Source organism: Oratosquilla oratoria, chromosome 21 (genome assembly GCF_046742065.1).
Source record: "Oratosquilla oratoria isolate Oo_2021 chromosome 21, ASM4674206v1, whole genome shotgun sequence".
Taxonomy (NCBI): Eukaryota; Metazoa; Arthropoda; class Malacostraca; order Stomatopoda; family Squillidae; genus Oratosquilla; species Oratosquilla oratoria.
Window position 1 is genome coordinate 27,841,807 of NC_134797.1, and position 27,426 is coordinate 27,869,232.

A 27,426-nucleotide genomic window follows, 5' to 3' on the forward strand; every position below is an offset into this window, starting at 1 on the left:
TAAGAAAACTATGTTGTCAAGTTATACTATAAATATATTTAAAACTCTCCAGCACATTAATCCTGCGATAAACTTCCATCTGGCTTCTTCCAATCTTACAGTGATACACTGAATATAAGTGCATCAATCAAATACATACATTATTTACTTTGTGTATATTTTACTAAAGTGCTCATACTCAACATCAATTTTTTCACCCTTTTCTGGTCCTGAGGTTAATAATAGTGAAGCACAAAATTTATCAGCATTGATTTTTTTGAGTGTTGCAGATTCCCCCTTATGTTTCCCAAGTAAGATGAGCACATTTCTTCCTTCTGATGGTACAACAGTTTCAAGGTGTGCCTGATCTAACTTGAGCTTAGTGCCACATTGAAGCAGCTTGACAATGGCAACATATTTATCTAGAACATCCTTTACCACTCCTTTTTCTTTATAGTATTTAGATCCCAAGTCTTTTGTCACAACCTTAACAACAATGTCCTTCACCAACCATGGTTTCTCAGCAGGTCTCGTTTCTTTTGGAGGGGGATTAGTCTTGGCTTCTGCTTCCTTCATCCTTTTCTGCTGTGTTTCCTCCTCAATTATTTCATCTAAAGCTGATCTTTTCTTAAATTCTTCCTTCTTGGGCTTCTCTTTGGGCTTACTTGAGGAAGGAGCTGAGAGCAAACTCATAGATTTCTGTATTGATGGTTTATCTTTCTTCATTACTCCAAGTTTCATATTCAAAGCAATTGTTTCCTCATTATTGTCTCGTTTGAGTTCTGTGTACTGTGGGTCTTCACTTTCTCCTTTAGCTTTCCCCATTTCTATTTGCTTATTAATGAATTCCTGCATTCTTTCTTCTTCATCCTTCTCAAATTTTTCTCTCTTAGCTAACTGCTCTTGCCTGCGAATGGTTTCTGGGTCTCTATCTATGTAAGCAACATACCAACCCTTTTCTGTTTCATCAACAGTACAGTGACCCTCCTTTCCAAGCCATTTGACAAAATCTGTTAAAGTTTCCCACTGTGTAGCATTCATGTGCACATGATCCCTATCATGGATATATTCCTGATACACATTGTTGGCATGTACACGCTTTGTACCAAATCGTCGTTTCAAGAGATTTATGTATCCATCCAAAAATTCCTGAGAAAAGCTATCAATGTACTTGTCAGGATTATCTGCAAACAAAAGTAATTGTCTTTGATGGCTCTCAGACATGGTGTGGCACTTGAAGCCATTTTCGTCTCTGCACTGCTTTTGACACATTTGACAATACCATCTTAATTTCTGTAATCCCTTAGCTTTGATGCGATTTGCAATGTCCTTTGGAGTGCCCTTTTCTGCCTTCCCCATCCTGAATCAAACACCACACCTGCAAAACAGAAAGAGGCAATTTTAACAACTCAAATGAAATTAAATTGATATACAGCAGAAATGAACGAGTAGACTTCATTTCAGTCTTACTCAATGTAAAAATGCATACATATTATTGGAGTCTCCCTTCACTATTATAATGCAAAAACATAAAACCACAACATGAGAATATATGATAAACTAAATAGATAAATGAATAAATAAACTATTTAATTGTTGCCTTAAGTTTTATTAACTGGACACCAGCGACCCATAGTGGCAAGTAGCAGCTACTGGACTCTCCCATATCCTCTGGAAAGAAATGTTGTATTGTTATTTGTGTTGTATTAGTCATTGACTACAGAGGAAGATGAAGAAAGAAAAGTAGAAGAAACCAAGAAAATGGAAAGGAAGAGGAGGAGGTGGTGGCCAGTACCTGGTTTCCAGGTCAGGCCCAGAAATAATAGCCAATCTACTGATGAAATTCTGCTCTCTCTGAATGAGTTTTAAGAGAGTGTGTGAATTGAAGAGTGGAAAGGTGCCTGACATCATTGTGGAGTCACTGAAAACCAGAGGTGAAACCATGATTCGACTGCATGCAGTGCTGTCTGATGTTTGGTAGTATGGTACCATTCCCTCTGACAGGAAAATGGGGCTGGTCATCTCCATCTGAAAGGGGAAATGGGACCAGCATGACTGCAAGTTACCTTGATATAACATTGCTCAGTGTAATAGGCAAGGTACTTGCCCAACATCTGCTAGCACAGGTCTTCCATCTACTAAAGTTTCAGAGGCCTGAGCAATCTTTCATGGTGTGTGAACAACTGAGTGGATCTTAACAATTCAAGTTCTTGTGGAATGATGATTAGAGTTTCAGCAGGGGCTGCTTGCAGTCTATGGTGATCCCAAGAAGGTGCTTGATTCAGTACACTGTGGGAGTACTCTAGGATCTTATGTGAATCCAAGGGATTCTTACAAGGATACTGGCCTGATGTCTGCCCTATAGTATGGGAAAGAGTTCTGTGAAGTGTGTAGTAGGCATATCTGGTTTTTTTCCTGTTAATTCAAGAGTGAAGTAGGAGTGCATCCTTGTCCTACTAATTTCGATATCTAATGAGATATTGTAGGGCATCCACAAGCAACATTAAAGTCACTGACCTCATCTTTGCTGATGACATATTTCTTGTAGAGTAGGTTGAGGTTGCAGCCTAGTCACTGCATGGGGGGGGGGGAGATACTGGGACTACAGGTCTCATGGACCAAGGCTAAGGTTGAGGTATCTGGGAGTTTACTGTATGATACAATTCAGTCTGTCCATATATGTGGCAAGGACACAGAGGTATCAGAAAGTTTCACATGCTTTGGTATCATAGTATATAACAGTGGTAGTGTAATTGGAAGCATACTGGTCTCACATATGTTTAGTTGTAGGTTCAAATCCTGCACTTCTTTATGATTCCCAGCAGTGACTGTTACCTGCCACAAGTCCATGTGCACAGGGCAAAGGTGATTGCTTCTGCTGCAGCTATGCACTTTCTGGGCTCCTCACCACCACCTTTGTAAGACTGCCATGGCTCATGATGTTATGGGCTCAATCAAAGTATATGGCTTTGTTTATATCTATACAGAACTAAGATCTGAATCTCCATGTCACTTGTGCTTCTTGTCCTGCTGTATGACATAGATACTGACTGCTAACTTGAGAAGGTATTTCAGCATTTATCAAACCAATGAATACACCATGATTCAATCAAGACCTGTTACCAGCATAATTTATGAATATGAACTCCAGCTAAATGAGCATGTGGCTTTACTTCCATGATGTTGATGGGGGAGGTGGGTAAGTAGGGATGTGTATGTATGCTTAGTTATGTTTCCTGTAGGCAGAGACAACTGTGACGAGATAAACACCATATGAGGACGGAGCCTTTGTGACACATGTGTGACACATAGAAACAAGGAAAACCATCTTATGGACTGGAAGAATGCAGAGCTGCTGATACGGGAACCAGACAAAATCCGCAGGAAGTGTTTAGAAGCAGCAATCATTCAAGGAACGAACACTATTGAACAAAACAGGGGCATGTTTAACATCTCGCCTCACATTATTCCCCTAATACCCATGGCCGACAAAATATTAAATATCTAAACCACCCTTTGTGGACATTTCGCCCACGGACGTTTGGATCAACATTCTCATCCTTTTCCCAGTGTCCAACCCCCCCCTCCTCCTCCTCCCCCCCTTTTCTCTCCCCGTTCCCTCCTTTCCCCTTATTTAATCTCAAGCATTTGTATCTCAACTTGTACTTGAAAAAGCTGTAATAAGCGAAACGTCGCACAAATAAAGGCTCCGTCCTCATATGGTGTTTATCTCGTCAATCTTGTCGGCAAACTGCCACTTTTAAGGAAAGAGACAACTGTATTAACATTGTCCAAGAAGAAAAACATTTTCCTATTTTAGGATGAGTCCATTGTAATCCTACTGTAGAATCCCATGCATTAATGTCTGGGTTGGTGGGATGCAACTGTTAGCATGGGTTGTGTGTTGGAGTGGGCTGATGGAGGAGGTGGGAGTCACTGTCACTGGAGATCTCCCCATGAGTATAGATGTTGACATATAAATGAGAGGGGATAAGGATTTGTTTCTTCTTGTTGGGAGGGTGTGCCCATGTTTTGAGAGGGAAGAGGTATTACTAATGGGTAAGGGTATAAAGAAGGAAGTGGGGGGGATTGAATTCTGGGAACAGGGAATTTGAAACTAACCAGTAATCATTCATTCCAGCTAGGCCTAGGGTTATTGGAAGGTCTAAGAGGCTGAGATATGAGAGTGATGAGGACCTGTCATAAGACCAGATGTTCCTGGTTAGTTTTCTGTGGGAAGTATTTTTGAGGATCTGGAACATGGAATTGGTGCAAGGTTGGGGGTGAATATTGGCTTGGATCTCATGATTTGAGGTAGTACAAGCCCCCCCTTTGGATAGAGAAAGTGAGGGTGTTTGTAATATTTTTTTTAAGGGGGGGAGAGGCTAGGTATAATAATTTCCACATGCTATTGTTGTGTTGTTTAGGGTATGGAGTTGGTTCTCTTCTTTGAACACCAAGGAGATGATTGTGTGTGTATTTACCTAGTTGTATTTTACAGGAAGAGAGCTATGCTCATAATGACCCGCTTTTGTATCTTTCAGCATCCAGTTTGATCTTAAATTCATGTATAGTTTTTGCACTCACTGTTTCTTCATTCAGTTTGTTCCAGATATCTATCAATCTGTGTGGGAAGCTATTCTTTTTAAGACCTCTTCTGTAACTATCCTTTTTAAGTTTCTTTTCATGTCCTCTGGTTTTTCTTCTATCCCACTTTAATAAGTCATCTCTATCAAGGACTTCCATCCCTTTCATAATTCTGTATATGGTTAGCAGGTCTCCTCTTTCTCTTCTTTGTTCCAGGGTAGGTAGTTCGAGTTTGTCCAATCTTTGTTTGTATGTCAAATTGGAGAGTGTTGGTGCCATCTTTGTCATTGCTCTTTGAATTCTTTCTAATTTTAGTATTAGGTGTCCATAATACTAGGTGTTGCAGCATACTCCAATTTTGGTCTTATCAATGTAAATAATATTTTTTTTAACATTTCTTCATCCACATAGTCAAAAACCACTTTCATTGATCTTAATAAATTGAAAGTTTCTCTAATTTGTTGATATGTTTGTCTGGTGTCATGTCATTGGTGATAGTTACTCCTAGGTCCTTTTCCAAGTTGACTTTTTTAATTTCCTTTGTACCAATTTTGTATTGTCCTGGTACTCTGTTTTTGCTTTTTCCAAATTCCATTATACTACAATTCTTGATATTGAAATTCACTCTTCTGACTCCATTTCCAGATTTTGTCCAGGTCTTCTTGTAATGATTTGCAATCTTCCTATGTACTTACTCTCTTTAATAATTTTGCATTGTCTGCATGTCATTTAAATATATATGGCAAATATTATCAGAGCCAATACAGAGCCTTGTGGGACTCCACTTATCATTTCTTCCCAATTAGAGTTCTAGTATCAGACCAGCACCCTCATTTTTCTCCCGTTCAAGAAATCTTTCATCCATTCCAATAATCTTCCTTGTATTCCACCTATTGTTTAAATTTTTCTTGGTAGCTTTTTGTGTGGTACTTTGTCGAATGCCTTTTGTAAATCTAAGAAGGAACAATCTGCCCATCTGGCCCTTTCTTGAATTATTTCTATTAATCTCAAGTAAGAGCACATTAAGTTTGTGGCACATGATCTTCCACTTCTATGTATATTTTGCATTTTCCTGCAGTTGTTGTTGGGCTTTCTTTAAAGGCATTTTCTTTATTTTCTATGCTTTCCTTCCATTTCTTAATATTTTGGATACTTTCCTCACCTAAGTTTTCTTAAATTCTTTCCGTCTTACTTAATCTTACTCCGCTGGTCTTTGGGCCACTTGGTGATCCATAACCGCTTTTGAAGCATCTTGCCATGTATTTCTGTCCTGTGCCACCTCCTTCCATTTACTTGGTTCTATTCTGCATATCTGCACATCTTCAACGCATCTCCTCCAGTCTTTTCTAAGTCGTCCAAGTGGTCGTGTTCCATGCACTCCACTATTGAGCACTTTCTTTGGCCATATATCTTCTTGCATCCTTGTGACATGTCCTGCCCATTTCAATCTTTTTAATCTTATTACATTTTTATTATATATATTTTTTTCTCGAATTTCCCAGTTATGTCTTATTCTCCATTCTTGCCTTTGGTTGTCATACATGGGTCCTAAAATTCTCCGTAAAATCTTATTTTCAAGAACTTCAAACTTCTCCATAGCTTTCCTAAGGGCCCATGTTTCACAGTCGTACAATATGGCTAGTCTTACTTTTAACATAAGGAGAGCTGACAATTATTGACTGTTCCTTTGTTACTACGATAAGCTAGTTAAATAAAATATCCCAGCCTTACAAAACAATCTAGTTTCTTCCCAGAGATCTATGGGAGGGCCAAAGGACCAATGGCAACAACCACTGTGGGGCTGTGGATTTCCAGTCAGTGAAACTTGAAGCAACAATTATTATTATTCTGAACAAAGATTCAGTGATTATTATTCAGACATATTTGTTTTTATCAACTATAAATTTTTCTTCTTAAAGTATGTCTTTATTCATATGTTCTTGGAATTCTCCATTTGTATGCACAAAATGGTTGTGGTTAGTATTGGTACTGCTAAGAAACATCAAACCCTTGTTGTAAATTAATGTCAGGTTTTGTGGAACTGTGCACTTAAGTTAATACTTCAAACATTTTTTTGACCAACTGTAAGTAGTTCTGCAACTTCTCTAAACTTTGAGAAAAAAAGGCCTGAGAAAAATACAAATATCTGTGTTGTTCAAATGTGGTCAGACACTGAATAACAATTCATAGCATTCAAATCATCCTTTAAGTCTAACAGACAAAAATGATGAAAGTTCAAACTGTAAACAAAGACTATCAACACATTCATGAAATTTCAAGTTCCATGGCCTGTACCTTGTGCCAACAGAATATTTCACAAGACTTGAACATAACACACTGTGGTACAACTTTTGAAGAATAAATACATCTGAAAACATGATAACATTCCTTAATAACTTGAAAAAATGAAAAAATCCTCTTAAATGTGATACGGGTAACAAAAGATGCAATCTTAAATCAAGTAAACCCTTTCAAAATCAAACATCTATATTTTGGATATCAGATAAATCACTCTTCTAGGGTTCCACACAACTTTTCATACATCAAACACAAATCTGGATTATATGGTGGGAGTCTGGGCACATTATGTGTGAATGACACATACCACGAGATTCTATATGATCCATGCTATGCAGCCTTGCCTGTTGGACATGTTGTCAGTACTCTTGATACAGCATGTATTTTCTAATTAATTCTTTCATACATTGTAGTACAGTACTATGCTGTATTTAAATTTGGTGATCATATAATGCAGTATATACTATAAGGACTTTACTATGTATGTTTTTTTTATCATATGTACATCTTTTATCACATTATGAAATACTGTAAAATGTTTTATATACAGATGAGAGTAAAAGGGAAGAGATAGGTAGTATGTTTGTGAGAAGAAAGATGGATATGTTGGCTTTGAGTGAAACTAAGTTGAAAGGGAAGGGTGAGTGTAAGTGGGAGGTTATCAGGAGTGAAGAGAGGGCAAGGGAGGGAAGGGGTGGCTATTCTAGTAAGTGAAGAGATAGGTAAATGTTTAGTGGAGTGGAAGGAGGTTTCCTCAAGGATAATGTGGATGAAGGTGAAACTGGGAAAGGAGATGTGGGTCTTTGTAAGTGCATATGGGCCTGGTAGTGAGAAGAGTGTAGAAGAAAGGGAGGCCTTTTGGATAGATTTAAATGAGTGCATAGAGGATTTAGGGAGAAATGTCAATGTAATAGTACTGGGAGACCTTAATGCTAGGGTAGGAAATGGTCCAATTGATGGAGTGGTTGGGAAATGTGGAGTTCCAGGAAAGAATCGTAGTGGAGAGTTGATGGTGGAAATGTGTCTAGAAAGAGAGTTGATGATAGCAAATACAGTGTTTCGGAAGAAAGTCAAGCATAAGTACACATGGGAGAGGGTGGTGGATGGAAGGGTGGTAGATAAAGCGCTGGTGGATTATGTAGTGGTAAACAGGACTATGATAGGAAGAGTTAAGGATGTACATGTGCTAAGGGGAGAGGGTGGGGGAATATTGATCATTTTTTGGTGGAAGGTAATTTGAGAGTGGAGGATAGATGGAGAAAGAGGAAAGGGACAAAAGGTAGGGAGGTGCTTAGAGTCAACTCTTTAAATGAAAAGGAAAAGGAGTACAAGAAGAAGCTGAAGGAGGAGTGGGAGGGAGTGAAGGATAGAGTAGAGCTAGGTGTGGAGGAGGAATGGGGATGGTTCAAGGAGGGAGTCACAAAGTGTGCAAGGATGGTGTGTGGAACAAGAAGGACAGGAGGAAATAGAAGGAAGGGTAGTGAATGGTGGGATGAGGGAACAAAGAAGGTTGTAGAAGAGAAGAAGCGAGCTTTCACAGATTGGTTACAAAATAGGACAAGGGAGTCATATGAGAGGTGCAAAGAAAAGAAAAGAGAAGTAAAGCAAAAGGTAAAGGAGGCGAAGAGGAGAGCAGATGTGAAGTGGGGTAAGAGTATGACAGAAAATTTTGCAAGTAATAAAAAGATGTTTTGGAAAGAAATTAAGAGAGGAAGAGGAGGCGAATCAAGTAGAGAAGAAAAGGTAAAAGGTGCAGATGGAGAGATGATAATGGAAGAGAAGGCAGTAAGGGGAAGATGGGCAGAATATTTTAGGGAGTTGCTAAATGTGAAGGAGGATAGGGAGGGAAAGATAGTTGCAGTGGGAAATGCTAAGAAAATGACCGTGATGAGTGAGGAAAATGGAGGAGAAATAGGGAAGGATGAAGTGAAGGCAGTTGTTAAGATGATGAAAGCAGGTAAGGCACCTGGTCTGGATGGATGCCATGCAAAATGTCTAAAAAAAGGAGGTACAGTGATGGTGGACTGGCTGGTGAGGTTATTTAATGTTTGCTGGAGAGAGGGTAGAGTGCTGGAGGACTGGAGGAGTGTTTGTATAGTTCCACTTTACAAGGGAAAAGGGGACAAGTGTGAATGTAGTAGTTTCAGAGGGATTAGCTTGTTAAGTGTAGTTGGGAAGGCTTATGGGAGGATCTTGATTGAGAGGATTGGGAGAGGAACAGAGGGAGTAATTGGTGAGGAACAGTGTGGATTTAGGATGGGTAGAGGTTGTGTAGATCAGATCTTTGTGGTAAGACAAATATGTGAGAAAGCTATAGGAAAGGGGAAGGATGTTTTTTGGGCTTTTATGGATCTGGAAAAGGCTTACAATAGGGTAGACAGAAAGGCACTGTGGGAGGTTATGCAGATATATGGGATAGGAGGAAAGCTTCTAGGAGCTGTCAAGAGTTTTTATGAGAGTAGTAGAGCTTGTGTCAGGATTAGAAAAGGAGAGAGTGAGTGGTTCGAGGTAAAGGTGGGACTTCGTCAAGGATGCGTTTTGTCACCCTGGCTGTTCAACTTATACATGGATGGGGTGGTGCGAGAGGTAAATGCAAGGGTAGTGGGTCAGGGATTGGAGATGGTTAAAGAAAATGGAGAAAAGTGGGAGGTGAGCCAGCTGTTGTTTGCTGATGACACTGCGCTTGTGGCAGGATCGGAGGAGGGATTGAGGAAGTTGGTGACAGAGTTTGGGAGGGTATGTGATAGAAGAAAGCTAAAGATAAATGTGGGTAAAAGTAAGGTGATGAGATGTACAAGGGGTGAAAGTGGCAGTAGACTGGAAGTGAGCATTAAGGGAGAGCGACTGGAGGAAGTGGAAAGTTTTAGATACTTGGGTGCAAATGTGGCAGGAAAAGGTGGAGTGAAGGTGGAGGTAGAATGTAGATTGAGAGAAGCGAGTAAATGCCTTGGTGGATTGAAGAGTGTAATGAGGAATAGACATTTGGGAATGTTCAACTTATACATGGATGGGGTAGTGCGAGAGGTAAATGCAAGGGTAGTGGGTCAGGGATTGGAGATGGTTAAAGAAAATGGAGAAAAGTGGGAGGTAAGCCAGCTGTTGTTTGCTGATGACACTGCCCTTGTGGCAGGATCGGAGGAGGGACTGAGGAAGTTGGTGACAGAGTTTGGGAGGGTATGTGATGGAAGAAAGCTAAAGATAAATGTGGGTAAAAGTAAGGTGATGAGATGTACAAGGGGTGAAAGTGGCAGCAGACTGGAAGTGAGCATTAACCCCTTCCATACGGTGCCGCACACGTAGGCGTCATGGACTTAGATCTTGGTGGCAGCAACCAATGCCAGCCGTACGACGTGTCGTAATAATACTCGCATCATAAAATATAGTCACCGCTTATATCGATCGTTCTCTCTTCACCCGTGAATTTTGATAACCATAGAAAATGCGATTACAAAAGAATTAGAAAGAATGTCATTATGGAGGGGCGACTACAATAAATATAATCAAGACGCCGATATGGCAGCCTCGCGAATACACTCGCTCCCCATGACGCCTACGTGTGCGGCCCCGTATGGAAGGGGTTAAGGGAGAGCGACTGGAGGAAGTGGATAGTTTTAGATACTTGGGTGCAAATGTGGCAGGAAAAGGTGGAGTGAAGGTGGAGGTAGAATGTAGATTGAGAGAAGCGAGTAAATGCCTTGGTGGATTGAAGAGTGTAATGAGGAATAGACATTTGGGAATGGATGCTAAGAGGAGACTGTAAGGAGTGATTGTGCCAACAGCACTGTATGGGGTAGAAACATGGAACATAAGAGAGGAAGAGAGAAGGGGTTTGAATGTGTTTGAGATGAGGTGTCTGAGAAGTATGATGGGGGTTACTAGGCTAGACAGAATGAGAAATGAGGTGAGGAGAAGAATGGGGGTGGAAAGGGAGTTGGGAGATGGGTGGATGAAAGAGTATTAGGATGGTTTGGACACATGGAAAGAATGAGTGAAGAAAGACTAGTAAAAGAGGTATGGAAGGCAGATGTAGAGAGAGTGAACATGAGGGTACGTCCTAGGATGAGGTGGATGGATGGGGTGAAGGAGGCTTTGGGGAAGAGGGGAATGTCTGTTGAGGAAGGACGGAAGAGGACAGAAGACGGGTGAATGGAGAATGGTTGTATATGGATGATGTTGTGATGCATGAGGTGGAATGGGGGTGAGGTAGTATGTGTGAGCAAAATTTGACGCAGCCCAAAGGGATTTCTCCCCGTCTTCTCCTGTTATGCATGGGGGGACAGAGAGGGGGGGGTCGCCGATTTAATGAAGCGGCCTTGCTCTGGATGTGCTGTGTCTTGTGACACTGCTTCTGACCCAGGGCAGGGGACAAGGTGCAGGGATGACCCGTCATCCGGGAGGTGCTAAGATAAGAGGGAGGGTGGAGGGGTGTGGAGTGTATTCAGGGATGGAATGGGTGGGAATGATTTTATGCCTTTTCCTTTTTGGCTGCCTCCCTTGTAAGGGGGAAAAAGCCTTGGTATATGTATGTATGCATAATAAGAGGGGTAGGGTAACTAGGGAAAAAGGTAGGGTTGTGCAGTCAAAATACCCTACCCACAAACTTGTCTCTGTGGATTGGAAAGAGGGAGAAGAGAGAGATAGAGACAGAGAATGGGAAACCCAAGAGGCCAGAGAGAGTTGATTTCAAGGTAACTTTTGAAAGTTTGAGTGTGCTACAAGGCTTACATTTTTCCCACCCTATCAATCCATCCCATTCTTAGTCTTCCCCTCACATTCCCTCCATTTACCTCTGCCTTCCACACATTTTTTGCCATTGTTTATTTCATTCATTCTTTCCATATGACCAAACCATCCAAGAATTTTTTTATCATCCTTACCTACCAGTTCTCTTTCCATCCCCACTTTGCTTCACCTTATATTTCACTCTATTCATCCTCATAACCCCCACCATATTTCTTAATTGTTTCATCCCATTCAATCAAACTAGTGCACCTGGTCTATCTTGCAGAAGTTATGTAGCCTTGAAAAAACTAGCAACAGCACCTGGGCAGGACCATTTCATCTTCAACACATTTAAATTCCTCCTTCCTGCCTCCCAAGTCTAAGTACCATACAGCCTTCTCTGTGTATTTACCTAGTTGTATTTTGCGGGAAGGGGAGCTACGCTCATGGTGTCCCGTCTTTGTATCTTACAGGGTCTAGTTTGCTCATAAACTCATGAATGGTTCCAGTTTGTTCCAAGTGTCTACCACTCTATGTGGAAAACTGTTTTTCTTCAGATCTCTTCTGTAGCTATGTTTTTTGGTTTTCTTTTCATGTCCTCTTGTGCTTCTCCTGTCCCAGTTTAACAAGTCCTCTCTATCGAATATTTCTGTGCCTTTCATGATTCTGTAGATGGTCAGTAGATCACCTCACTCTCTTCTTTGCTCCAGAGTCGGTAACTCCAGTTTAGCCAATCTCTCCTCATATGACAAGTTTGCAAGTACAGGCGCCATTTTTGTTGCTGCTCTCTGGATTCTTTCTATTTTCTTTATATTCTTTTTGGTACTGGGTGACCACAATGTCGCTCCATGTCTAGGCCTTATCAGTGTGACCAATATTGTTTTAACAATTTCTTCATCCAAATATGTAAATGCCACTTTGTGTGTATATCATTTTCATGTGTTCTACATGGATGATTTTGGTTCATGCAATGCACTGTTGGAGAGGTTTTGGTGCATCGTGTTATTATTTTGTATAGTTTACACAATACGAGTATCTAGGTTTTCCTAATTGCTGGGAACCATGCTGTGTAAGTACAGTTGAATGTGGCTCTAAACTGTTTGTAGATTGTACAGTGAGGTTCTGATTATCTGGTGTCCTTTTGACAAGCCTATTAAAATCAAATATAGATATTAATATGTGGCAATGCCAATATCTTAATTTCACTTGTGCTATCAGCAACCAAACTATGTGGGTAGAGTGACAATGCTCAGCGGCAGTCATCCGAACTACTGGGAACAGCCTTCTGCTTCACTGCCATATTACCTGTTGCATCAGCCACATTTCAGTCTCCTCTTTACATTGGCATGTCTGTGCTGGCTACTGTATCTCACCATGGCCCCACCACAGAATAAGACCACAGAGAAGAGGAAGCACTTTGTTCTGACACTCCCAAAGAAAATTGAGCTTGTAAAACAAATGGAGAAGGGAGACAGCCACAGCAAGTTGGTAGTGGAATTTGGTGCGAGTTTGTCACCGCTGTATGACCTCAAGAAACTGAGAGATAAGCTCCTACCTTTTGCTGCTAACACAGAAGCCCCTACATCACTAATTGACAAGAGGAAGTTGTTGAAGAGACCTAAGCTTGGTGAATTGGATCGGTCTCTCTACATCTGATTAACCACTCAATGCTCCAAAGGTAAACCTGTCACTTGGCCTAAGCTCATTAAGAAGGCCAAGAAGCTTTGGGCAGATTTGAAGATCGAAACTAAATGTAACTTCTCCATCGGACGGCTGCACAACTTTAAGACTTGTCATGGCATCAGGAAGTTGGAAATCAGTGGATTATGAGGCAGTTGAAAATTATGCTGAAATTTTCTCTAGCATCATACGTGAGCATAATGTGAACCCAGACCAGGTTTATAGCACTGACGAAACAACACTTTTTTGGCCTTATTTCCCCAGCTCAACTTTAGGTGGATTCAAGGAAAAGGCAACCATCAGATTCAAGCACAACAAGGACCGGATAACTATTCTTCCATGTGCTAACATGACTGGAACTCACAAGCTTACCTTGTTTGTGAATGGTAAATTTTAGAAACCTAGGATGCTCGCTGGCTGAGCGGGTTAGGGCGTCGTTACTTGCGGCGAAGGTCGAGGTGAGGGCGGTTCGAATTCTGCCACCAACGAAGTTGAACCAAGGGCATGGTTCATTAAATTCCACGCTACAAAGCTCTCTGTGAGGGGCAGCGTCCTAGCCTCCCGATAAGGGGGGGAGTGTGTGACGTTAAACCATATCAAAGTTTTAGAAACCCAGGGCATTTAAAAATTATGCCTTTATAGTGGAAGTGAAGGAGCATCTTCGTGAGCAGTGAGGATTCTAAAGTCCTTCTTGTACTGGACAATTGCAAGACTCCTCCTCCACATGAACTTGTTTTGGGTAACATCTTTGTTGCCTACCTGCTTCTAAACGTGACTACTTATTTAGCTGATGGACCAGGGAATCATTCAGAATTTTAAGCATTTCTACAGGGGTGACTTTATTTGCAAGCTTGTGAATATTGACACTAATGTGCCCCAGTTTCAGAAGAACTTCAACATCAAGGATGCTGTATTTGTTGCTGCACTTGGTTGGAAAAATGTGAAGCAGTCTACCATTTGAAGGTGTTGGCATAAGCTTTGGCCAGAAATGGTATTTGAGGAGGAAGACATTGATGACAATGAAGAGGTCTTTTCAGGATTCAATGCAGCTACAGCTTCAGGACATCGAGCAGAGCAACTGAGACAGCTAGCTTGTTGTGCCCCTGCATTACATCCTATTAGCCAAGTGAGGACAGAGGAAATTGAAGAGTGGTTACAAGCAGTGTCAATGACCCTATTATGGATGAGGCCCTACCCGCAACACCCCACCTGAGCAAGAGTCTGATGAAGAGGAGAAGGAGAGAAAGACATGGAAGGAGGCTTATGAAGGTTAAGGTAAGTTTGTTTCCTTTGTGGAGGGCAGTGATAACTACAATGCCACTGAGGTGATAGCTGTCCACATTTTGATGAACACCCTTCTTACAAAAAAGGCCAAATCCTCCAGGCAGACAGATATCAGGAACTTGTTTTGTTTGAGCACGCAGCACGGAGGAAGAGCTTGGCTCCTACTCCTGCCCTTTGCCCAGCAACCTCCCCACAGGCAATGGAAGACAATGATGCCACTGGAACCAGCAATTCAAGATCAGCTGTTGAGGCAGTGTCCTGCCCTTTGCTTTACTCTTCTGACTTGGAATAAATGTGTTTAGTTTAGGCTAAGGGAAACAAAGAAAATGCAGATATTGATGAAACAGAAAATGTGAAGAACAAAATTGTGTGCAAATTATTTTTTCATTACAAGTGTGTTCCTTTGTTTGTAGGCTATGCTAAAAGAAAAAAGAAACTTAACAAAAAAAAAAATAATAATAATAATAATAAAATAAATAATTAAAAAACAGAAAATGTAAAAAAGTTGGGTGATTTATCATTAGTGTGTTCATTTGTTGATTAATACTTTCTTTTATACAACTGTAGTTTGTTACCGTGTTATTTGCGAAGTTCAGATAAGAAATTAAATGGGTTTTGGGTGGTTTTATGCTTTTTTTAAAAGGTATGACCTGAAACAACAGCATATTTGATTTACTGGCAATGAAAAAGTCCTGTGATAGCTGGATAATTAGAACTGTACTGTAATTAGTTTCCTTCTGCTGGTTGTATGAAGGAGTGACTGCCCTTGGTACTATACCAAGTAGACTTGGAATGTAAGACAGTTTGAATATTTTTGAGATAAGGTGTTTGAGAAGTATGAGAGGTGTTTCAAGAATGGACAAGAGGGAGAAATGTGGAAACAAGTTAGAAAATGGGAGTTCCTCATGTTGGAAGAAAACTGTTTAATGAGGCAGATCAGAGAATGTTGTAGCAATTTGGGTGTACAAAAAGAATAAGGAATGAGCCCCAGATGAAGACCTAGAGTGACAGAGATAAATGGGATGAAAAAAAGTTTAGAAGCATGTGGTATGTCAGTAGACCTCGGGAAGAAAGAACACAAAAGATAGAAATGTGTGAAGAGTGACTGCAAATGGATGAATGGTTGGTTGAAGCAGCACAAAAGAACATTTTCCGCATCTGCTCTACATGTGGGTGGAAGAGAAAGGGTTGCTTATAATGTGGTGGGGGTAAACCAACTCTGGCTGTCAGACCCTGCTGTGGAAGATCTGTGCCATGCTACTCTACATTTGAACAACACTACAGGGGGCAGGGCAACCTTCTTTACCAAGGTGCCAAGATGGGAGGTACAGAAGAATAGACCTTTTGGTGTGGATGTGCACTTATTAAATGAGGATTTGAGCTACTGTACTATATATGTACCTGTATAGATGAGCCCTATGCACTGCCAAATTAACTTTCTCAGCATCATCATAAGCTACTTGAATGCTCAGTGCTGTCACATAAAGTCTGACTATATTTGAAAGTGAATAAATAATTTAATATTGTATTTTTCCCATAGTTTGGCCATCATTTACCTCTTTAATCATTTTATGGTTTATCAGTTGTTTTTCCCAATAAAATACTTGATGAAATTAGCCATCATAGTTTAAAAATTGTAAAACACCACCTACAAATACTTACGCATATTGCCATAAAATGAACGCCAATGTACAATTCCACAAAACTTGACAGACTGATTTAGAGTACTGCAAACTGATGTTATCTAGTGGTACCATGCCAATTATAACCAGTCTGTATATTCCACTTGAATACCAGGAACTTTTGGATACCACATTGTACTGTGTTAGGCATGGTCAGTCTTCAAGAAAAGAAGAGTTTTTGTTTGACCAGTTAAGGTTGCATCAATATGTTGGGCTGGAATAACACAAGATGGATATGATTATAGTATATGATACACACATATAACTAAACACAATTATGATAAAACCTGAAAGAACTTTCACTACTAGTTTGTTTACTTTCAAGAATTAATGAACAAATCAATCAACTGTTGCTTTAAATTTCTCATGCAGCTGATAACAGTCCTTGAGCCTTTTCATAAATCTCCCCAAGATAAAATCTTGGACAATGGTGACTGTTTCCGTGTCACCAGTTAGCAGAATGAGGAGAGAAGGAGTCACATGTTACTAGCTATTTCTGTGTGAACAAGAGGTAGAAAAATAGCAGAAACTGATGGAGAGAAAGAGATATGAGGATGACCTATGGCTCAAGTGCAAGCACCTCATGATTCTCTTGGTGGAGAGGAGGATGTTGATGGGTTTCAGCGATATGCAGTGGTGAAATGATTCTCTCTGGCATCCAAAAGACCATTATGTACAGAAATAGAGGAGAGGATAGTAATTACAAATACTTAGGGATGAATAATAATAATAATAAATGAAGTGTGATAGCCCCTCCATCTTGCCTGTGGGTATCACATTAACAATCACAAAACCAATTATAAACTACATAATCAAAGCAGGCGAACATGTTGTTTGACTTCAGTTTTCATTGGAATATCTGTTGAGTAGGTAAGGAAGAGGGTAAGAGACTCGCATTAGTGGAGAGTGGTTGTGAATGGATGAGAGAACTGATGCAACACAAAGGGATTTCCTTTTGTTCGCTCTGTAAATTGCTAAGTGGATGAGGAGGGGAGGTTCCCCATGAAATGAGCCAATAAAGGTAAAGCAGCTTTAGTTCTCAGACCCTGCTGTGGAGCAGTCTTGCTACATTGCTTCTGACCCAAGCTATGGGTGAGGGGCATTGATGACCCTTCATCCACAAAGAAGAAGGACAACAAACAAGTTTTTGGATGGGTGTGGGCTAGGTGAGGGGCTGGTATATGTTTTGACTAAGCCAACACTTTTATGGAAATGGTCTTTCAGTATTTGTATGTAAACCTGCTGACACCTGTGTAGAGCGAGATATAGTTTATGAATGACATTATTTCCCTGTCCACAGTGTCTTAAATGAATGCATATAATGCTCATCTGTCCTGTTTAGCTGATGGTCAACAGTGTATCTACAATACCTAGAGCACTATGGCTACATATACACCATGTGAATCATGTCGGATCAAGTAAGGATGATTCATGACTTGTTTTGAATTGCAACTCTAGTTGACAGTAACTTCCATGAACTTTTAGTTAAACTGTTCATACTAGGTGGGTTGATATGATATGACTCAAACAGGCTCATTTTTTCAGTGTGACAGTTTATATTAAAATACATTAATGTGAATTGGAGTGCTGACTCAAGACAAGTCATAAAATAATCATAACATGACCCTAACCTGCTTAGTGTAAATGCAGCTTGTAAGATTATAATAAATACAAAATTCTTTGAAACATATATGGTAGCTACTGCACATTGGAACTGGTGACAGGACGAGAGAAGAACAGACTGATTTTCTTTTTGTAGTTCTAGACCTGCCGCTGAGAAAACGGTATACAGACGCTCCTCAACTTACGTTTTAGTTACGTTCCGAACGGCCGAACGTAAGTTGAAAATGAACATAAGTTGTTACTGTACTATACATCTGTAAATTCTATTACCGTATCTTATAAAACACCCCTAAATAATTAATTATACACATAACATTATAAAATAATAACATTAATTTCAAATAAATTAAATTCAAGCAACAGAAATTGAGATGGTGGAGGAGGAGGGGGAGGATGAGGAGGAGGCAAGGCATGTTCAGTTTGTCATTTGTGCAATGTAAACAATGGACGCAGCATCATGCGCAAGTATCGTTTGAACTACGGAGAGCGCGCTAAACTAAAAAATTCACTCAAATTTTTTTTTTTAACAATTTTTTTTTACAGTCAGTTCAAAGGTAAAATCGAAAAAACGTAAAACAAATGAACGTAAGTAGAGGAGCGTCTGTATTATACATATATATATATAAAGAAATACAATAAACAAAAAAGGAGAAGGGAAACATTAAGAATAACATATACATGGATGGCATGATTTTAGGACTAAATGAATTAAACGACTATCTGGCAGTAGAGAAACCGGACATAATGGGAATTGTGGAGATAAAATTAAAAGGTCCAACACCACCTAATCCTGTGGGACAAGGTTTATACAACCATTGGATAAAAAATAGAAAGGAGAAACAGGATGGAGGAGTCATGTTTTTGACTACAAAAGGCGTAAGTGTGACAAAAATAACAGAAGGAATAAATAATGTGGAACTGATTACAATGAAAGTTGAAATCAGTGACACGAAAAGTAGAAAATTTGTAGTAATAGATGTCCCCCCAAAAACATATTCTTGGACAGAAAGCAATCATTCCAAAATGTTGGAAGACACAAAACACGCATTAACTGAATTACTGAAAGGAGGAAACATATAATTATAGGTGATTTTAAAGAAATATTTTGGGAAGAGATGACACTAAAAGGTGGAGAAGACCTTTGGGGAAATATACTATTGGATATGACCATTGAATATTGAATACACAATGACTCAATTGGTAAATAAAAATAACATATACAGTCGAACCTCGAAAGCCCAGACCCCGAATGCTCGGACCCTCGTATGACCGGTCGAAATGAACAAAGGGCAGACTTTTCAAGCAAAGTTCCCTATTTGTCCAGTAGGTGGCAACGACAGCCATACACGTGTACTCAAATGGCCCAGTCAAGCCGCCACCAGGGCTGCTGTTTCGTAGAATTTTGTACCAAAATGTAGTAAAATAACGGCATGTGGCAACGGTACAAGGACATGAGGGATTTTTTTTCTACATATCAGTGGGCTGTTAAAAACATTCAAAAACTCAAACTTTTGTTTAAAAATTATAGAACTAGTTATCAAATAATAAATGGTACATCAAAATATGACTTTTATTGGCAATTGTCTTACTTATAAAATATTATACCCCAAAAGATACGTTTTTACCGTGTAGAAAAAATGCTACGCAAAAGTTTCAGCTTTCTTTTAGCGATAATAATATATAAAAAAAAATTATATCTTACTGAATATATTAGGGCATGGGAGCCTTATATACATTCAAGAATAAAAAAACTAGAACCAACATTTTGTCAAAGTTTGACAAGTATATCTTGCTATGAAAGTCTGCACACGCCCGAGAAAAATGTATGCCCCCGGTATGGCAACACTCCCATTCTACACGGTAGTGTAGAAAACGTGGCAACCCTGGCCGCCACCACTGTCCCGTGTGTATACCTTCTGATATTTACAGTGTATGTAATAAAAAATACAGTACAGTACACTGTATAAACAGTACATTTACATGCCTGTATTACAGTTATTATAACAGAATTATTAGTATCATAGTATTATTATTATAGTGTTAGAGTATCATTCTTATGTTTCTATGCCATATCATACATTACCTATACATATACCACTACGAAAATCTACGGGTGTTAGGGCGACATTTTCGGTGACCGGACTTTTGGCATGACCGGACCACCCTTCCCCCCAATTAGTCCGGGCTTTCAAGGTTCGGCTATATAAAAACAATGAAGAACTGTCAAGACTAGATTTAATATTTACATCAGAGCCTGAAATTGTGGAGAAAATAAAATACAAGACACCAATTGGGAAGAGTGACCACATACCAATAGAGTTTGAACTAAAAGAACAAATTGATTTGGGAAGAAATGAGAAACACAGAAAACGAAGACTAATATACAACAAAACAGATTTTGAGAAACTTTTTTTTTTCAAAATGTAAATTGGGAAAATTTCTTAAATGAAGAAACAAAGATGGAAGAGAAATGGAATATATTAAAAGAAGTATATAAAGAAGGAATAGATAAGTACGTACCACAGCAGAAGCAGAAAAGGGTGTACATTAAGTGCTGATACAACAAAAAAATGCAGTGAGGCTGAATATAGAAGAGACAAAGCTTAAAAAAAAAAAAATAATAATAATAATAATAATAATAAATAACAAAAATAAAAATAAAAATAAATAAATAAATTGGTAAGTGGCAAATACATATCAAACTAAGACATGAATATGTAAAAATATGCAGAGAAAAAAAATGAAAAAGACATAATAGACAAATGCAAGGACTAACCTAAACTATTCTACAGGTATGTAAATGATAAATTAAGAGACAAACAAGAAATAGTGAAACTGAGTCAAGGGAATAACGTATATAGATATAGAAATGGGTGAATTTATGAACAAACATTTTAAATCTGTATTTACAATTGAAAGTACACAAAATTGGGATGAAGGACAGAAAGATTCCCCCCAATGAAAGAAATAATTGTGACACAGAAGGGAATAAGGGACCAAATAATAAACCTTGATGTCAGGAAATCGCATGGTCCGGATGGAATTACAAATTGGATACTAAATACATTTAAATGTATAGATGAACTAATGGACAAAATACATAAGGTAATTGATTACTTACTCAAAGAAGGAAAGTACCACAAGATTGGAAAAATGCAAATATTGTACCAATATATAAAGGGGGAGATAAAGAAGACACAACAAATTATAGACCAGTCTCCCTTACAAGCACAACAGCTAAAATATGTGAAAAAATGATCAAAAGTAGATGGATTAAACACCTTCAAGAAAATAATATACTTAATCCAAAACAATTTGGCTTTAGACATGGAAGATCATGTGCCAATAACTTGATTTGCTTTTACTCAAGGCTAATAGAAATAATGCAAGAAAGGGGTGGATGGGCTGATTGTGCTTTCCTAAATTTACAAAAGGCATTTTATAAAGTACCACACAAAAAGCTAAGAAAACTTGAAATAATAGGTGTACAAGAAAAGTTATTGAAATGGATGGAAGATTTCTTGAATGGGAGAAAAATGAGGGTGGTAGTTAGAGACAAAACTCAACCTGGGAATAAATGATAAGTGGAGTCCCACAAGGTTCTGTATTAGATCCAATAATGTTTGCCATATATATGACATTGATGAAGGTGTTAAATGTTAAGTGAACTTCTTTGCAGATGATGCAAAACTACTAAAGAAAGTAAGTACAGAAAAAGACTGAATCACTAAAGAAACCTGGATTAAGTCTGAGAATGGAGCCAAAAGTGGAAAGTGAATATAAAAAAATGTAGTATAATGGAGTTTGGAAAAAGTTAAAATAGAATATCTAGACAATATAAAATTGGTACAAAGGAAGTAAAAACAAAGTTAGCTCGGAAAAGGACCTAGGAGTAATTATTAACAAAGACATGTCACCAGGCAAGCATGTTAACAAAATAGTAGGAGAAACCTTCAATTTACTAAGATCAATAAATGTGGCCTTTGACTACTTGGATGAGGTAATGGTAAAGAAAATATCAATCACACTGATAAGACTAAGATTGAAGTACGCTGCAACACTATGGACACCCAACACAAAAAAAGAATATAAAGATATTAGAAAGAATCCGAAGATCAATGACAAAGATGGCAAGTACGCTGCAACACTATGGACACCCAACACAAAAAAGAATATAAAGATATTAGAAAGAATCCGAAGATCAATGACAAAGATGGCACCAACACTTTCTAAATTAACATATGAACAAAGATTGGACAAAACTCGAACAACCAACACCTGGAACAAAGAAGAGAAAGAGATCTACTGGCCATATACAGAATTATGAAAGGGATGAAGTCCTTGACAGAGAAGATTTATTGAAGTGGGATAAAAGAAAAAAAAGAGGACAGGAAAAGAAACTTACAAAAGATAGTTATAGAGGAGATCTGAAAAAGAATAGTTTCCTACACAAAATGTTAGTTGTCTGGAACAAACTGGATGAGGCAACAGTGTGCAAAAACTATACAAGAATTTATGAACAAACTAGATGCTGAAAGATACAAAGACGGGTCACTACAAGCATAGCTCCCTTCCTGTATAATACATACATATGTACACCAAAGGCTTTTCCCCCCCTTATAAGGGAGATTGAAAAAAAAAAAAAAAAAAAAGGCATAAAAACCACTCCCACCTATTCCATACCTATCACACTCCACTCTCTTCCCTCCCTCTTATCTTGGCACCTCCTTGATGACAGGTCATCCCTGCATCTTGTCCACGACCCTGGGCCAGAAGCAGTGTCACAAGACACAGCACATCCACAGCAAGGCCGCTTCATTAAATCGGCAACCCCTCTCTCTGTCCCTTCACGCGGAAAAGGAGATGGGGAGAAATCCCTTCGGGCTGCATCAAATATTTGTCATACATATTCCCTCAGCCCCCATCCATTCCACCTCATGGATCGCAACATCATCCATATACAGACGCTCCTCAACTTACGTTTTAGTTACGTTCCGAACGGCCGAACGTAAGTTGAAAATGAACGTAAGTTGTTACTGTACTATACATCCGTAAATTCTATTACCGTATCTTACAAAACACCCCTAAATCATTAATTATACACATAACATTGTAAAATAATAACATTAATTTCAAATAAATTAAATTCAAGCAACATAAATTGAGATGGTGGAGGAGGAGGGGAGGAGGAGGAGGAGGAGGCAAGGCACTTTCAGTCTGTCGTTTGTGCAATGTAAACAATGGACGCAGCATCATGCGTAAGTATTGTTTGAACTACGGAGAGCGCGCTAAACTAAAAAAATCACTCAATTTTTTTTTTTTTTTTACATTTCTTTTACAGTCAGTTTAAATGTAAAATCGAAAAAACGTAAAACGAATGAACATAAGTAGAGGAGCGTCTGTACAACCCTTCTCCATTCAAAGGATTACAAAGGCGGAGCATGCCGACAGGAGACCTTTTGATCCATATCTAGGTCGGATGCAAAAAAAAAATCATATTAATAATAAAATAATAAATAAAAACTATAATAATGTAAATAACAAATAAAATACATAAATAAATGCATAGGTATAGTTAAATAATAAACAAACAGGTAAATAGTAAATAATAATAAATTGACATATAACTAATAATAAATGAAAATCCGTCTTCCGTCCTCTCCAGTCCTTCTTCAACAGACATTCCCCTCTTCCCCAAAGCCCCTTCTACCCCATCCATCCATCTCATCCTAAGTCGCCCCCTCATGTTCATTCCCTCCACATCTGCCTTCCATGCCTCTTTTACTAGTCTTTCTTCACTCATTCTTTCCAAGTGTCCAAACCATCCCAATATTCTTTCATCCACCCTATCTCCCAACTCCCTTTCCACCCCCATTCTCCTCCTCACCTCATTTCTCACTCTATCCAGCCTAGTAACCACTATCATACTTCTTAAACACCTCATCTCAAAAACATTCAAACTCCCTCTCTCTGATGTTCTATGTTTCTGCCCCATACAGTGTTGTTGGCACAATCACTCCTTCATACAATTTCCTCTTAGCATTCATTCCCAAATGGAGATGGGGGGTGAGGAAGTATATATGAGAAAAAATTTGATGCAGCCCGAAGGGATTTCTCCCCGTCTTCTCCTTTTCTGCATGAGGGGAAGGAGAGAGGGGGTCGCCGAATTTATGAAGCAGCCTTGCTGTGGATGTGCTGTGTCTTGCGACACTGCTTCTGACCCAGGGCAGTGGATAGGATGCAGGGATGACCCATCATCCAGGAGGTGCCAAGATAAGAGGGAGGGAGGAGGGTGGAGGGGAGTGGATTATATAGGAAATGGAATGGGTGGGAGTGGTTTCTATGCCTTTTTCTTTTTGGCTACCCCCCATGTAAGGGGGAAAAAGCCTTTGGTATATGTATGTACACTCAACACATGGAACCTATGGCCAAATGATTTTAATGGACCAGTAGTCCTCCCCTCTAGTTTATTTTCAGGGTTCTTCTGTAATGCCACAAAATAAGAATAATTCTTTAGAAGTGCATGCCTACATGGTATAGCAATAGAAAATTAAATTGTAATTTTGTAAATTATTATACATCAATGTAATTTATGTTATTCTTGGCAGAAGCTAATAATAGAAAAGGTTGGTAAAAGCTATAAACAAACAAATGTAGCCTCTTCGGTTGCTTGAGATGCCATCTTTATTTTAGTAGAGGCAGAGGCCGTAGAAATTATAGTGTGATCAATATGTCTATTCTAACCTAATCTACCCAACTTAAATTCCACTTAGTAAAATGGTAACTGTAATTCTAGAGGTCATCAGGTTGTCATTGTTATCTCCAACCTCCAAATCTATCAAAACAAAGATGGCATCTAAAGGAGTCAAAGCAACTTCATTTGTTTCTGCATAGGTGTTGGTAGCATTTTCTAATATTGATTTCTGCCAAGAATTTTTTTTTACATTGATATATTATAATTTACAAAATTAATATTTAATTTTCTAATGCTACAACATGTACATGTGCACTTCTAAAAAATACCCAAATTAGTCGAGATAAAACTAACACAAAAATACAATAGAAAAAGAGGTTAGTGTATGTTTACTTTCCTGTAACTTTTTACTTTTATAAGAAAATGGTTTTAGAATCCACTCATTCTACTCATATTCCCGAACCAAATTCTCAATTTTCCATGGCCCCGAGACTGCTGAGATATGGAGTGGAGAGCGGATTAACATAAAACCAACAATTTCTAGGAGAAACGAATGACAAATTTATTCAAATCTGCTCATAAACTATTGGAATTTTTTTTTTCTCATAACAAAATAGGGTATTACTAATAAAGTGAACAGCTATGCAATATATCAAACTTAAATATCAAATTGGTAAATTGAAGTACATCAATATAATATCTTTTTCTTGGCAGAAATCAATAGTAAAAAACCTTGCTAAAAGTGATAGATTACTGAATGGAGCTTGATGTGAGCTTCAAGATGCCATATTTGTATCACATGTCCAGTCTCATCAATGTCAGTTTGATAATAGCGATGGCTACCTTGTGCAAACTAAACGATATAGCAATAATATATTACATATTAATTTTGTAAATTAAAATACATACAAAAATAATAAAAAATTAAAATATATCAAAACCTACTTTCAACATCCCCGACTATGATGACCCTCAACAACCCTAGGATTACTAAATGCTTACCCTGTAGGAGGTTGGGTTAGACCAATTTATCATACTTCAATTTCTTAGACTTACGCATTTATTGAAACAAATATGGCATCCTGAAGCTCACTTAGCCTTAGTGCTTCAAGTTGTTGGTTATGTATTGCTTTTAGTGACTTTTTTTCATTTATTTCTGCCAATAGAAATGTATATTACATTGATGTATTACAATTTACAAAATTAATATATCATTTTCTATTGTTATAGCATATAGGTATTCTTTAGATTAACCCAAAATAGCCTGCGGAGATTTTCCAAAATTTCACCTTTCACCAGAAAAAAATACAAACATCATAAACTCGTTTCTAGCAAAATATCAAATATTTGATAGGAAGGGTACAACAGGGTGCCTGAAAAGCAAATAGTGTGCCTAAACATAATTTAATTAATTTATGGTGCAGTAATATTCCTGGACTCCACAAGCAAAAATATCTAACATGAAGCTTACATTGTCCAACAGATATTAACCTAGTATAACCTAACCTAACCATTGCACAGAAAACATAGATCTTTCAAATACAAAAAAAAGGAAACTGTTTCCATGATACTTTATTGGAATACAACCAAGACGTCCATACCATACATTGAGGGCAAAAAAATTAACACAATTAAAAATTTCATTACAGCCTGAACTGCATTTCTGACACAAAAGGCAACAATTTTCCATTTTAGTGTCAATAACAAGATCTATAGAGTGTGAGCCAGGCAAAAGTGATGGCAAAATAGAGCAGAAAAAAAAATAGGAATCATTGGACAGATTTCCATGATCAACTTCTGTCATTTAGTTTTTATTGAATAAAAGCTTAATTGTGAATTAGACGTTATTATCATCTTATGATGATGATCTATCATCTTGCCTTAAAAAGTGAAAACCCTGGTAATTTGGACTTGGAACTATTGATTACCAATTATTATCCTAATGACTACCAATTTGCTTCCTTGTAGATTCATGTCAGACGGATTCGCTTTTCCCACTAAATACTACTTGTTGAGCATCCTAAAAGCATCTACATCTAATTCATACCTGTGTACACTAATCCTGTTTTCTAGGAGCACTACCATGAACTTTAATAATTACGTACATAAACGACATATTCAAACTATTTCAGCTTCCGACCACATGCATAGTTCACTACAGGTCAAATAATACACGAAAATTTTCTAATACCTACTTGATAGTAATTATATTACTCCTTCCGCTTTCTTCAGTTTCTAACTGAACGTTCCCATTGTTTACATTCTGTAAGAATAAACGCTGCGGCTGCGCGCTACCCGGTCGAAGAGGACGTTCTGGCGTATTCATAGCGGTTTACGCAAAGCTCGAGTTGCACCACCAGCCTGATCTTATATTTGAAATTTGTGACATAGTAAATTAAACGTCCTCTCAGTCACCACATAAGTTATAGGGATGGATTTTTTTCCAAAAAGTTCGAATTTTCAGGAGTATGGAAATGTTATGATTTCGACTTAGGTTAACTTAGGTTAGTTCATATGAACAAGTTGCACATGTGAATGGTAGAATGGTGATTACAATCACCAAAAGTTCAGAAAATGGTAGGAGGCGTAGTAGTAGAGAAAGGTGGAAAAACGGAAAAATCTTTAGTGGGAGGTAAACTGAAATGAGAAGATGTAGTATAAGAGAAAGTTAGGAAGGAAGCGAATTTTAGTCGAAGAAAAAGTATGTGTAGATATTTGTGCGTGAGTTCGTGAGAATTGAAACGAAATATTTTGTTATTCTTTCCCCCAATAATCCACAAACAATTGACAAATTTGTGGTGTCTGACATACACAAATTGTATCAAATTACTATTATTTTAGCCCCTGAAATAACAAGTAATTTCCAATGTTGTGATA

General features: G+C 38.4%; 1 protein-coding gene across 7 annotated transcripts; it reads right to left on the reverse strand.

Moving 5' to 3' along the window:
- Positions 1-13: 13 nt before the first annotated feature.
- On the reverse strand, positions 14-26,898 carry kin17 (kin17 DNA and RNA binding protein). Of its 7 annotated transcripts, XM_076204602.1 has the most exons (4): positions 26,745-26,898; positions 16,213-16,446; positions 1,580-1,650; positions 14-1,357 (listed from the first exon to the last, which is right to left on the reverse strand). In XM_076204602.1, exon 4 carries the CDS (start codon positions 1,336-1,338, stop codon positions 145-147), a length of 1,194 nt encoding a protein of 397 aa, XP_076060717.1. In that variant the 5' UTR covers positions 1,339-1,357; positions 1,580-1,650; positions 16,213-16,446; positions 26,745-26,898; the 3' UTR covers positions 14-144. The 7 variants fall into 7 exon arrangements, with proteins under 7 accessions (XP_076060717.1, XP_076060718.1, XP_076060715.1 ...); XM_076204603.1 differs by lacking the exon at positions 1,580-1,650 and having other exon boundaries at positions 16,305-16,446; XM_076204600.1 differs by lacking the exon at positions 1,580-1,650 and having other exon boundaries at positions 26,745-26,897.
- Positions 26,899-27,426: the final 528 nt, after the last annotated feature.